The sequence below is a fragment of the Rhagoletis zephyria genome, unplaced genomic scaffold, assembly GCF_001687245.7.
Source record: "Rhagoletis zephyria isolate East Lansing unplaced genomic scaffold, Rhagoletis_zephyria_1.1 Rzeph_scaffold_05508, whole genome shotgun sequence".
NCBI lineage: Eukaryota > Metazoa > Arthropoda > Insecta > Diptera > Tephritidae > Rhagoletis > Rhagoletis zephyria.
In genome coordinates, this window is record NW_016162591.1 from 13,581 (window position 1) to 26,548 (window position 12,968).

General features: G+C 36.2%; 1 protein-coding gene across 1 annotated transcript; it reads right to left on the bottom strand.

The window, feature by feature from the left end:
* Positions 1 to 1,421: 1,421 nt before the first annotated feature.
* Positions 1,422 to 2,100, bottom strand: LOC108372184 (uncharacterized). The gene is made up of 2 exons (XM_017627830.1): positions 1,732 to 2,100; positions 1,422 to 1,668 (listed from the first exon to the last, which is right to left on the bottom strand). Exons 1-2 carry the CDS (start codon positions 1,985 to 1,987, stop codon positions 1,508 to 1,510), a joined length of 417 nt encoding a protein of 138 aa, XP_017483319.1. The 5' UTR covers positions 1,988 to 2,100; the 3' UTR covers positions 1,422 to 1,507.
* Between the last annotated feature and the right edge of the window lie 10,868 nt (positions 2,101 to 12,968).

Genomic DNA, 12,968 nt, shown 5'->3' on the forward strand with positions numbered 1-12,968 from the left:
CAAGTGAAACCCTAACATTTTTCTAAATATTCTAATTTAACAAGTCATTTTTCAAAACCGACTTCAATACAATATACAAATTTAAGAGTGCCGTTAATTTCTTCTTCATCCAAATATCAGATCTACACCAAATTAGTATGGGACCACCACTGATGTACCGTAATGTACAGTAACCTAGGTCTAAAGTTATGCGGTAACATACATAAAAAAAATATTCCAAAAATTGATAACCTCATCCTTTTTATGAAGTCTGTTAAAAAATTTGAATTTCGTTGAAAATTTGTTGAAATTTTATATTTTTGCGCAAAGTTTGAATTTTGGATTTATGTGGGTTTTGTTAGACAATGTGCTATACTTTTATAAAAAAATTAAAATTTTTCTTTTGTTTATTTAATGTTCATTTATTTTTTTATAAAATTCTAGCACATTGCATATCCAGCTCCACATAAATCCACATTTTAAACTTCGTGCGAAAATGTTTTCTAAAATTTCTGAATAAAAAGTTTAAAATTTTTGGGTGTAACTGTTTAAGTTTGTTGAATTTTTATAATTTTTGTACGAAGTTTGAAATGTCGATTTAAGTGGCACTGGTTATGCAATGTGCTAGACCTTTATAAAAAACTTATAAACTTTAAATAAACAAAAGAAAAATAGCCAAAACGGCTTATAATGTCACTTAACTTAATCTGCTGACCACATTTCCGGCGCTCAATTTCGTTTGAGATTTCGCTCAGAAAAAACCAGCGTCGTTTCAACACGAAAGGTATTTTTTTCTACAAAAAAAAGATTAAATCTTTCGTTTCCTAGCAATTTCATTTCAAGTCGAGATTTGACCACAAAAATACTTAAATATGTACATACATACATATGTATCAATTTGTATGTACTTGAGCAAACAGAAAACCAGACAAAGCTAAGGCAAACGAGCAGAACTCAAAAGTACTCGAAAACTTTCATGAGCTTTGGAAAAATGCTAAATACTTGAGTACATGCATACATCAATATTTAGTTGCATACAATTTTGGGGCGGGGGTTCCTGATATAGCACCTTTGTTTACTTAGCTTGATGTGGCATTGCCACATACATACATATGTATGTACATTAGACTGGGTCGGTCCCCATACAAAAAAAAAAAGTTGCTAATGTCCGCCCCTAAATTTAAAGATTATGTTGAGAGGGTTCTGGAAAAATTTGTTTTTTTTTTTTTTAACCCTCCGAAATACAGCCGAAATGGTTTTTTCGTTGTAACTTGGTTATTTGACGGCCGATTTTTAAAATTGATATGTCATTATTTTTGTCTTGAGAAGCTTCACTTTTCGTTCTTATGTCTTTTTAAGCTTTGAAGTCGCGTTCGCATGATAAGGGCAGAAACAAAATTTTACCCCCCCTAAAGCATATTTTTTTCCTTACCAAACGAAAGTACTTAAAAATTCAAGAAAATGTTGCCTTCAAACTATATTACTAAAATAATCAACAAAAAAGTTATTTCACTTACAATATTTATTGCTACTTAAGCAAATTTTGGCGCGAATCAAGGCTTTTATATTGGTCTCGGCTTTCTAATTTTGCAAAAATGTGGCCCAGGCGCTTTTCATCAGTGACAGCACTTGCAGACTCACTAACAACACGCACAAACCGTTCGGTATTCTGGGAATGACAGAGGAACTCTAAAAAAAAATGATTTAAAAGTACTATAAGACCCGTGAAGTTTTTAGTTTGAAGATATTTACCTGGGATATTTATCACTTCATTTTCCGAAAATTGAAACATTGTAAGTTCACTATCTGGGTAGAACTGCACACAAGGGGGTTCCGTAATCTTAAACTGACTCCAATCGATCATGCTGACATACGACTTACTTTCAAAGTTTATTACGCCACGCTTTGGGACCTTGAACACGCGAAGCCCTGCTGGTGGATATTGACGTGCTGTTTTGATTTTTTCGTACCCATCATTACGTATCTCTGGATCAGCGTCGGTTATCATGGCTAATAATATATTTTCTGGGTGAAAATAATATGCATTATTTTCTATAGCTGAACGTATAATGGCTTGAACAGCATTTGATAGTTCGCGTATCCAGCAAATATACTTAAAAACGTGTCGATTTTTTGGAACACTTGCAGAGCCGTAATATTTAAGGAACAAAAAATATTCAATAACACCACGTTTCGTAGGTAACATTTTAATATCAATATCGCGCTTAACGAAAGCCATTTTTAAATTGCACACACTGTTAAGTCACTTTTTAATTTTATTTCGCCAGCACAATTTATGGTATTAATTATAAATTATTATTATCAATACGAAACAACAGGTTTGACTCACTTATTTACTTTGACTTCCACAATTTATAAAATTTATTGGCATGATTAAATTAAAAGAGGTTAGCTCGCTATTGACAGCGTCAGTTTTGCACTCCCCGGGTTGCTGATGCGACGAAAACAAAGAGTATGAATTTGGGAAAAATCGTAGCAAAAATGTACCTAAATTGGTACGAAAGCAGTGAGATTAAATTTCCAACTAAGAAAACTGTTGGAGGAATTTGTGGGGGCGAATTTTGTTAGCTGACCTAACCATGGGTAAACGACTTCATAGCTTAAAAGGAAATGTGATGACATGTTAATTTTAAAAATCGGCCGTCAAATACCCAACTTTCAACGAAAAAACCTTTTCGGCTGTATTTCGGAGGGTTAAAAAAAAAAAAAAAAATTTTTCCAGAACCCTCTCAACATAATCTTTAAATTTAGGGGCGGACATTAGCAACTTTTTTTTTCGACCCAGTCTAATGTACATTTATGTATATTCCAGAATGGAAACATTTTCTATTTGGGTGGCGTTAATGCGCTGCCTAGACAACACTGCGCGAAAATTTTTGTTGCTGCTGTTGTTGTTGTTGTAACATCACTATGCCCAACAACAGGAATGACACGAGAGAAGTTCATCAGTTGTGGCTGCTGAGCCGATTACCAAATTAATCTGCGTGTTGACATGGATTCGTTTTCATTGATTACCCATTTAAAAGGGGTTAATACAATTGTATTATATGTAGATACTCAACTTTATTCTTTGATTCTTTTCATTGCCTTAACTGATTTGTAACATGTGCAAGACGGCGCAGGCAAATATTGCTTGCAAATGTAACAAATGCAGAAACAAATTCAAGTAAAGTAAACGGTATGGTTTTGAACGAATTCATGCCAAAGGGGCAGAAAAACTAATATTATCTACTCATCAAATAAAGTTATCACGCAGATACGCCCTCGATGCGCTCAAGGCGAAAAATCTCAACAAAATCATTTAACTTCTTAAATTTAATAATGACATTTGTTGCAAAATATGTACATATTTATGTACATACATATATACGAAAAATGCACAGCGAGTGGGTGGAGGTCAGTGGAGTTGCAGGCATTCGTGCCGAGCATGTGGTAAATGTGGTTTAACCCGCAGCGCACAGAGACTACAGCATGGTGAAGTAGCAATTCGGCGCACTTCAACAACTGACAACCATGGTTGGCCCAGCAGTCATCGCAAATCAATTCCATTGAGACCAAAACCGGGGTTAGCTGGCATAATCGAAAATAGGAAATTCGTTCAAGCGTCTTCTACCGCTGTGTCTGTTCCGCCTTTGTTACATTTTATTATTGTTGAACGCTGCTGTCTTGTCTTAATGCGAAATCTATTAGCGCCTTCTGTTGCATGCCACATAAAGCAACCGCCCATCAAGCACGCCCTTTCATTCATTTATTCATTTATTCATGCACTCCATGCTAAGAATTTCACCCAGCGTCTGTAATTTGAGAAACCTGTTGTCTGGCTGTGCAAGTGCTGGACATATCGGCAAATAGGCAGATACTCAAGCAAATATCTGTTATTTGTTCACATACATATATATATTTCTACATAAATATACACGTGTACATATGTAACTAAGTATTTGCTTAGATTGCATGCAGCATCTACCGCCCACCCCCTGAAGTCGTGTGTTCTATTTAAGTAATTGCAGTGTAAAAATTTGCTTTCAATTTGTATGTAGTATCCCTGTAGGGAAACGTACTAGTGTCGAATTGATCCGGTTCTAGAGAATTATAACATGCTAGCAACTGGCGAATTTAACAGTGCAATTCTGGCTAAGTTAGTAAAAAGTCTTTCGTAAGACAAAAGAAAACCTATTTTGAANATATCTGTTATTTGTTCACATACATATATATATTTCTACATAAATATACATGTGTACATATGTAACTAAGTATTTGCTTAGATTGCATGCAGCATCTACCGCCCACCCCCTGAAGTCGTGTGCTCTATTTAAGTAATTGCAGTGTAAAAATTTGCTTTCAATTTGTATGTAGTATCCCTGTAGGGAAACGTACTAGTGTCGAATTGATTCGGTTCCAGAGAATTATAATATGCTAGCAACTGGCGAATTTAACAGTGCAATTCTGGCTAAGTTAGTAAAAAGTCTTTCGTAAGACAAAAGAAAACCTATTTTGAGAGAAAGCACTTGTATATAATAAAACTCGCGTCACTCTAACGGTCGCAATGGCCGAGTGGGCAAAGCACAGACGTGCCAATCGAGAGATCCAGGTTTCGAGTCCTGGAGCAGCGGAATTAAAAACAAAATTTTTTTCATCTAAATTTTTTCTTTTTTNGTCCTGGAGCAGCGGAATTAAAAACAAAATTTTTTTCATCTAAATTTTTTTTTTAAATTCAATTTTCCAGATTTTTTATTTTTGAACAAACATCGTCACTGAAATGGAAAAAGTCGTGACTATGTAATCATTTTTTTCTTCATAAAACGATGTGGGGAGTTGTAATTTGATTAAATCCATGATATCAATCAGAAAGTGAATTTTGAATTTTTTATTAGTTAAATTTTTTTTCATTTCTGCGACGATGTCTGTTAGGTCATTTTGCATTTCAGGTGACGATATGTATATTTTTTAATATAATTGAATTTTTAGAAATTTATTTGTAGTTTTTCCTTTTTTAATTAAAACTAACTAGAACTTTGCTTGTTACTAATAATGTTTTTCGTTATTGCAAATCAATAAATAGACTCCCTGAAGATGACGCGAAAATGCGTCGAAGCGCGTAGGAGAAAAAAATACTTTGTTTTTATTTTCAACACACCGGCCGAAAAGCTCCAAATACAAATACATACACATATAAATTTACACACAATTTTATTGTTTGTTGTTTGTTTTTTATTTCATTTAATTTTTAGGATCTTACTACACCGCGGTTAACTCCTCAAATCAGCCTATGCGGTCCAATTTCTACAAAACACCGCGTAAAAAGGAAATCAGCGTAAAAAACGTATTTGCATGGGAAACGGTTCGCATACGAAAACCGGATTTTACCTTGCAATCTGTGCACCGTGCAAGGGCTTTGAAAGACTCAGAGAATACCCCTATTAAGATAAACCAAAACATATGTACTTCACGTTTATAAAATGAACTTTGAACAAAACAAAATTGTTTCTTCTGTGTGCTGATTAATTTTGTTGCTTTTAAGCAAAAAAAAAAACATTTTTGTTTAGTAAAGAAACAATTCATAGTTACAGGAATGAATGAAATCAAAGCGCTGATGTTTGGCCTCTTCGTAAAGATTTCAATAGTAATCCATTGTTCTTTTTAATTCAAGTTGAAACATAGCCTTCTATTAGGTAAAATGTAGAGTTTTAATTTGTTTGTACATAGTTACAAAACGAATCAACAAAATGATAGCAAAAAGTTATAAGAAAAATCCGCGCAAAAAAGGAAAGCCGCATAAAAAACGTAACTGGGTCGTGTTAAAAATGACGCGTAAAAAAATCGCGTACAAAAAGATAGCGTAAAAGGAGGATAAGGTGTATCTTTTTATTATATTTGCTTTTTTTCTAATCAAGATTAATTTAACTAAATATTTTATTTTATTTCATTTGCATATCTACTTTTTAGAAAATTTGTTATTCTTTTGTTAATTTCATTTCCTTTTAATTTTCAGATTTTGTTTTAATAAGAAAAATGTATAGATATTTTTCATTTCATTTAATTTTTATGATGTTATTTTTTTTTTGGTAATAAAAATATTTTTAGTCTAATTTAATTCTTAAGCACTATTTCCTCCTTATTTCTTTTTCTAATGTATTTATTTTTTTTATTTATTAATTTTCACTGTTTTAAAACGAATAATATATGTTTTTTTAATTCAATTTAATTTAATTAAAAAAAAAACTGAATGCTAAAAGGTTAATAGCATAACGCTAAGACCTCCTCGTCAGCAGATCTTTCAATTAGTCTTTCGAAAGACAGTAACGAGCTTTCAAGATAGTTGCCAGAATTGCCCTGTAATATTACGATGTCTTACGAAGGGTCGATTGCGCACCCCTGTATCCCTTTTTAGATAGTTCCGAACCAGCTCTAAATTCATTACTTTAAATATAGATTCCTAATGAAAAGTTTTTATAATTTTTGGGACTTATCATATTTTACTGACTTATCAAATTCTCGTATCACTGCGGGGAAACTGTTATAAATAAAGTATGTATGTAGGTAGCTGAGAAAACGATGCATTTTTTGCTCTTGCATCAATTAATAATTTTTTTAGAATAAGTGGACTTATCAACTTTTCACTCTAGGCAAGCGATATGTGGTTTTGAAAACTAAAGTAAAATAGTTATAGTTGCTAGTTACTATCAAACTGGTTCATTTTTGACAATAATGAACTAATACTGAACTAGAAACTTGCAGTCCTCACTAGTACGCGAATTCGAAAATTTTTTTACCAGCGATTGTTACTGGTAGTGTGTTCGTCGTCTGCCGTCTGCCACATTTGCCGCATGTCGCTGTCATACTTACTGTACTACATATTTTACTTTTTTTCATGTTGACGCAAAAGTATTGAATTACCATTAGAAGTGCCATCGTCGTATTGAGCTGAGCAGAATGTGGGCACGGAGTGGTGGGTGGTAGTAAAGCTTTTGTTCTGTATATTTGTGGCTTCGGTAGTATTACACTTGTTGTTATTGTTTTTGTTGTGCGGTGTAGCTGCTTTTGCCAGCTATATGAGCAGGTGACTCGCTGGGTGGTTAGCCCAAGTTAATAAGGGGAATTCCCAAAGGACTTTTGAAAATTCATTAATTTCGTTTCAAGATTTCAACATTCATCGCTTGTCTAATATTTTTTGCATTAGCTTCTATTTTGTTTACACCCATTATGTAGACATGAAAATGCAACATATCTACATACATACATACATCTCTTTGTACGAGTATTCAGAGCCCTTCTTATATGTAACTTTCGAATATCCGCTTTGATCGAGACTTATTTAACCGTACGGCGTATTCAATAGAGAATTAGCATATATATGTATATCTGGTATTATCGTTCGGAAATATCATCTAAAAACCTTTAAAACCAAGCAAAATCCTACCATCACCGAAAATTTTCTTTGAAAATTTTGAAATGAAAGAAGTCAAACAAGTCTGCCTTAATTTTTAAAACGTGTTTAGTAAGCCACTTTCTTGAAGCACATCCAGGATTTTGCGAAATTGGTGCCAAAAAAAATGTCTGCAACACTTGGGAAATTGAGACAGTTTATTCCTTTATAACAGCGATGAGCAGGGAGAGCTTTTACTCTGTACGCGCCTATACAAAACGTATAAAAACCTGAAAACAGCTTTGCCCGCGTACAAGGAAGTGCCCATCAGTGCTTTATACCTAAAACTTTTTTTATAATCTTTAACAGTTAAACCTTTAAAGTTCATACTGGTGAGAGGTGAGGGGAATATATGTACATACCTCTTCCGCCATACAAATCACTTTTATGACGCTCTAAGCTTTGCCAAAGCTTTTGAATCTCTGCAAGTCTTTGAAAGAGTTATTCGTCTTGGAATTAAGCATGTGCTGAGCCCGGTTAAAATGTCCTGCCGTGTTTTATGGCCGACATGTCTGAGATAGCTTAATTATCATAGTTTCCGTCGATCCGTGAGCCAGATTCTTTTAGTCCTACTGCTGTTATAACGGCAACCACTCGAGCAATTAGATCAAGTCGAGTTAGATGTAACTTCGCAATTAGAGCATCTGCTTGTGTAGAGCAAAGGGTCCCGCTGAACGCTGTTGCTTGCATGAGTGCATGACATCATGTAACACCTCCTTAGATTATAAGAATTACTCCTACGACATGCGGAAATCGTGTCGCTTATTAATGCTGATCAACGATCAATGTTTGGATCAGGTAACCAGTAAGCCGAGAGGTCTCTATAACCAGCCTAAGTTCTTTGGAACTTACCCTGGACCACTACTGTAACATCGTCCACATATGATTGCCTTCATTGTTATAAAGGAGTGAAGAGAGGACTCCCCTACTCCGAATCACAATATCCGCTAGTTCCGAACTCACCATCCTGCGGGTGATCAGTTGATTGGTGAGTCGCTGTCATGGCTGAAGTATTATTCTTGTTGTAACATTGCGTATATTCTCTTTAATAACCGCTTGCTATTGCCTTCAGATTTATAAATTTAAAAAAAAATTAAAATAAATGATACATACATATTTACCGCCCAATTCTGTGTTTTCTTGATAAATTTTTTGTAAAGAAATTTTATCAAGTAAAAGCTTCCTTCGCATTCTGTATCAATATTTATAAAACAAAAAGCTCTACGATTTCCACATTAGAGGAACTGATTTCCACATGAGTGGAATTGATTTCATTGTCACATATGAAAAATATGAATTTAAAAGCAAAAAAGCTTTTGACTGCCGTAGCCGAGTAGGCAGAGATGTCGACTATAATTCCATGTGTCGCAGGTTCAAATGCCGGCACATGGAGTATTTAATTGTTAGAAACAAATTTATTAATATACAAAATTTATACATTTCACATGAAATTTTAATTTGTCAATAGCATTTTCAATCTTGATAATTTATCCAGAACAGAAAATTTCTGTACTAGAATACCAATCCTTGATAAATAATAAAAAATTGACAAATTGGTATTCTAGTACAGAAATCAAAAGCTCTTTTCTTGATAAATTATCGAGATTGAAAGTGCTATTGACAAATTGAAATTTCATGTGAAATGTATAAATTTTGTATATTAATAAATTTGTTTCTAACAATTAAATACTCCATGTGCCGGCATTTGAACCTGCGACACATGGAATTATAGTCGACATCTCTGCCTACTCGGCTACGGCAGTCAAAAGCTTTTTTGCTTTTAAATTCATATTTTTCATATGTGACAATGAAATCAGTTCCACTCATGTGTATCAGTTCCACTAATGTGGAAATCGTAAAGCTTTTTGTTTTATAAATATTGACACAGAATGCGAAGGAAGCTTTTACTTGATAAAAATCTTGATAAAATTTCTTTACAAAAAATGTATCAAGAAAACAGAATTGGGCGGTCTGTGTATACAGTTAAATTGCTCGATTATTCTCAATTCTTAAATGCTCTGGGCAATGTAAGCAACCCTTGTGCAAGACGCGGTAACAACGCCCTGGTTCAAAACAGAAAGAAAGAAAAATTTGAAAAATATGCATAGGTCTTCTTTTATTTGGGAACCAGCAGTAACACCCATAATAATTCCAATAACTTTTGCCAACAGGTGTTACGACGACGTACGAAAACCACACCCATGAGTCACTCAACATTCCCCTGCTGGTATATGGCGCAGAAGCATGACAATTAGGGGATTCCCTTTAACTCGTAAAGTCTTAAACCGCGTAAAACTCCTAAGTTTACGAGGCTTTTATGGGAACGCCCCCTTTGTGAAAAGGTGTAAATAGGCGCGTAAAGTGACTGTTTGACAGATCAACCAGGATTTTAAGAAGCAATTTTTGTCTCGTAGTATTTTCCATAACAGCCCGCCATCTTGTCTCTACCACTCTTGTCGATATAGTTAGTGGATGAAATTTATTAATTTAATTAGCGTATTATTTTTTTAATTTATTTTCATTATTTTATCATACAGTTTAGAATAAAAATTTCGGCTCCTCGGCAACACTGAAGTTTACGAGGTCGTTTGCGCTTCAAATTTGCATCGTAAATGTACAAGGGCTCGTAGGTAGAGCTCCATACAAAATTTGACAGTTCTTTTACGAAGCTCGTACATTTACGAACTTTACGAGGCTTACGAGGCTTTTACGGATTTAAGGGAAGACCCCCATTGACAACATCTGATGAAACGAGCCTTGCAGTGTTGGAGCGAAATATTTTGCGGACGATTTACGCGCGATGAGCAGCCTCTCCGTGGGTCATGCTGTGCGAATGGACCCGAACGCTCCAGCCCAGAAAGTATTTACCTTAGAACCCGCCGGTAGTAGCCTGCGATGGAAAGACCAAATGGAAAAGGGTAAGACTTCACTTTCACTGTCATTTATTGTTGGCTAAACCAACTTTGGCGGTTACAGCGCCAAACAAAAAGAAGGAGGTTCATAAGTATATCCAAGAAATAGTTAACTAAAAAGGGAAAAAATGTATGTAATTCAAACTAGCCGACAGGAAAAACACCAGACGGTTGGCCAACTGACGGCAGGTTTCAAGACCAGAAAGATCTCCTGTAAGAATAACAATGGTGACCTAGTGATCGATGTCCAGAATGTACTTAAATTGTACTTAAATTATGGAGGGAACACTTTTCAACCCTACTGAATGGTAGCAGCGCTGAAAGTAGTGGAGAAGACGAACCCGACCCCCCAGTCGATGACGATGGAGTCTATGTTCCACCACCTGACTATGACGAGGCACGAATAGCGATAGCGTGCTTGAAAAACAACAAAGCTGATAGAGCTGACAGCCTGACAGCTGAGCTATTACAGTAGGGTGGCGAGGAGTTGAAAAGGTGCATGCATCAACTCCTATGCAGAATATGGTAAGATGAACGCATGCTCGATGACTGGGATCTAAGTGTGCTGTGCCCAATCCACAAGAAAGGCGATCCCGCCAACTACCGCGGAATCGGCCTTCTAAGCATAGGTTATAAGGTCTTATCGAGTGTATTGTGCGAAAGACTGAAGAAGCCCACCGTCAACGAACTGCTTGGACCTTATCAGTGTAGCTTTAGGCCTGGCAAATCCTCCATAGATCAGGTATTCACGATACGCCAAATCCTGGAAAAGACCCGCGAGGATAGGATCGACACACACCACCTATTTGTCGATTTCAAAGCCGCTTTCGACCGCACGAAGAGAAGTTGTCTTTACACCGCGATGTCTGAATTTGGTATCCCCGCGAAACTAATACGGCTGTGTAAAATGACGTTGAGCAATACCACCAGCTCCGTCAGAATAGGGAAGGACCTCTCCGAGCCGTTTGACACCAAACGAGTTTTCAGACAAGGGGACTCCATTTCGTGTGATTTCTTTAATCTGATGTTGGAGAAGATAATAAGAGCCGCAGAACTGAACCGCTCAGGCACAATACTTTACAAGAGTGTACAATTACTGGCGTATGCTGACGACATCGATATTATTGATAAAAACAAGGGCTAAGTCTGTTCTGCCTTCTCGGGTTTGGATAGAGAAGCAAAGCGAATGGGTCTGGTGGTGAACGAGGACAAAACGAAGTATTTACTGTCATCACACAAACAGTCAGAGCATACACGTCTTGGGACCCACGTCACTGTTGACAGTTACAAATTTGAAAAGGTAGACAACTTCGTTTATTTGGGAACCAGCATTAACGCCAATAATAATGGGCGCGTTTATAAGACGTAGCTTTTTAGCTCAACTGCTACGAAACTGCTGGCAACTGTTGGACCCAACAATTACGTCTTAGAAACGGCTTGATGAATAGGCTGCGAAATGCACAGCTGATAAATGTAAACAAATGAAATTGCAATAAATAGGTGCGTTCGTTTAAAATATTCAGTAAAAACGAACCAACAGCGAAATTCCGGCGAAATGTCACCAGTTCTCTCTCAAGAGAAAAATATCCAAAACAGTACGCGAACAGAACATTTTCAGAAACTTGCAAGTTAGACGAACAGCTGATATAATTTTTGTTTGCATTCAAAAGTGTAAAATTTAAAACGTACGAAAATTCATCACAAAGTGGTATCCTGACACAGTTTATTGATTAAACAAATAACTACTTTCTTCTTACAAGTTCAGTTAGTCGCATTTTGTAATTTTTAACTTCCAAACCATCAAATTAAATTTTGTGATTTGTATAAATTCAAACCAGCTGTTTTCCTGTGGGCAAATTGCTATTGGCAAAAAATTTTACAGCAGAAACCAGCAGCTTCCCTTCAAAATGAAATGTCACTTTGCTCTCTCAATACAATCGGCGTAAGTCTTTACGATCAGCTGTTTAGGCTAAGTCCAACACGTTGAGATCAGGTAGCGTAAAAATTTTCCGCTTGAAAAAATGGCGGAAAGTTGCCAACTGTTGAGCTGAACGGAACTGCTCAACTGTGCGTTTCAAAGGCAAACACTCAACAGTTTAACAACAGCTGTCAGCCTTGAAATCCAACAGAGAATCACTCTAGCCAACAAATGCTACTTTGGACTGAGTAGGCAATTAAGAAGTAAAGTCCTCTCTCGTCGTACAAAGATCACACTCTATAAGTCACTTATCATGCCCGTGCTGGTGTATAGCGCGGAGCTCTTGGAGTTTTCGAGAGAAAGATTCTGGTAACAGAGGAAGAGGAAGGCCTCCTCTGCGTTGGAAAGACCACGTAGAGAAGGACTTAGCTTCATTTGGCATTTCCAATTGGCGTCAGTTAGCACTGAAGAGAAATGATTGGCGTGCCTTTTTTGGACTCGGCCAAAATCGAATAGGCGGTTACAGCGCCAATAAAGAAGAAGTCGACCCTCGGCAGGCAATGTCGAACCCCGTAGTCTATTTATGCCATGAAAAAGCTTCTCATAAAGTCCATTAGCCGTTCGGTGACAGCGTAAAACTGTAAGCTCTTCCATTTTGTGTAACAACATCAAGACCCACTGCAGAAATTAGAGGAGCAGCTCGCAAAACACT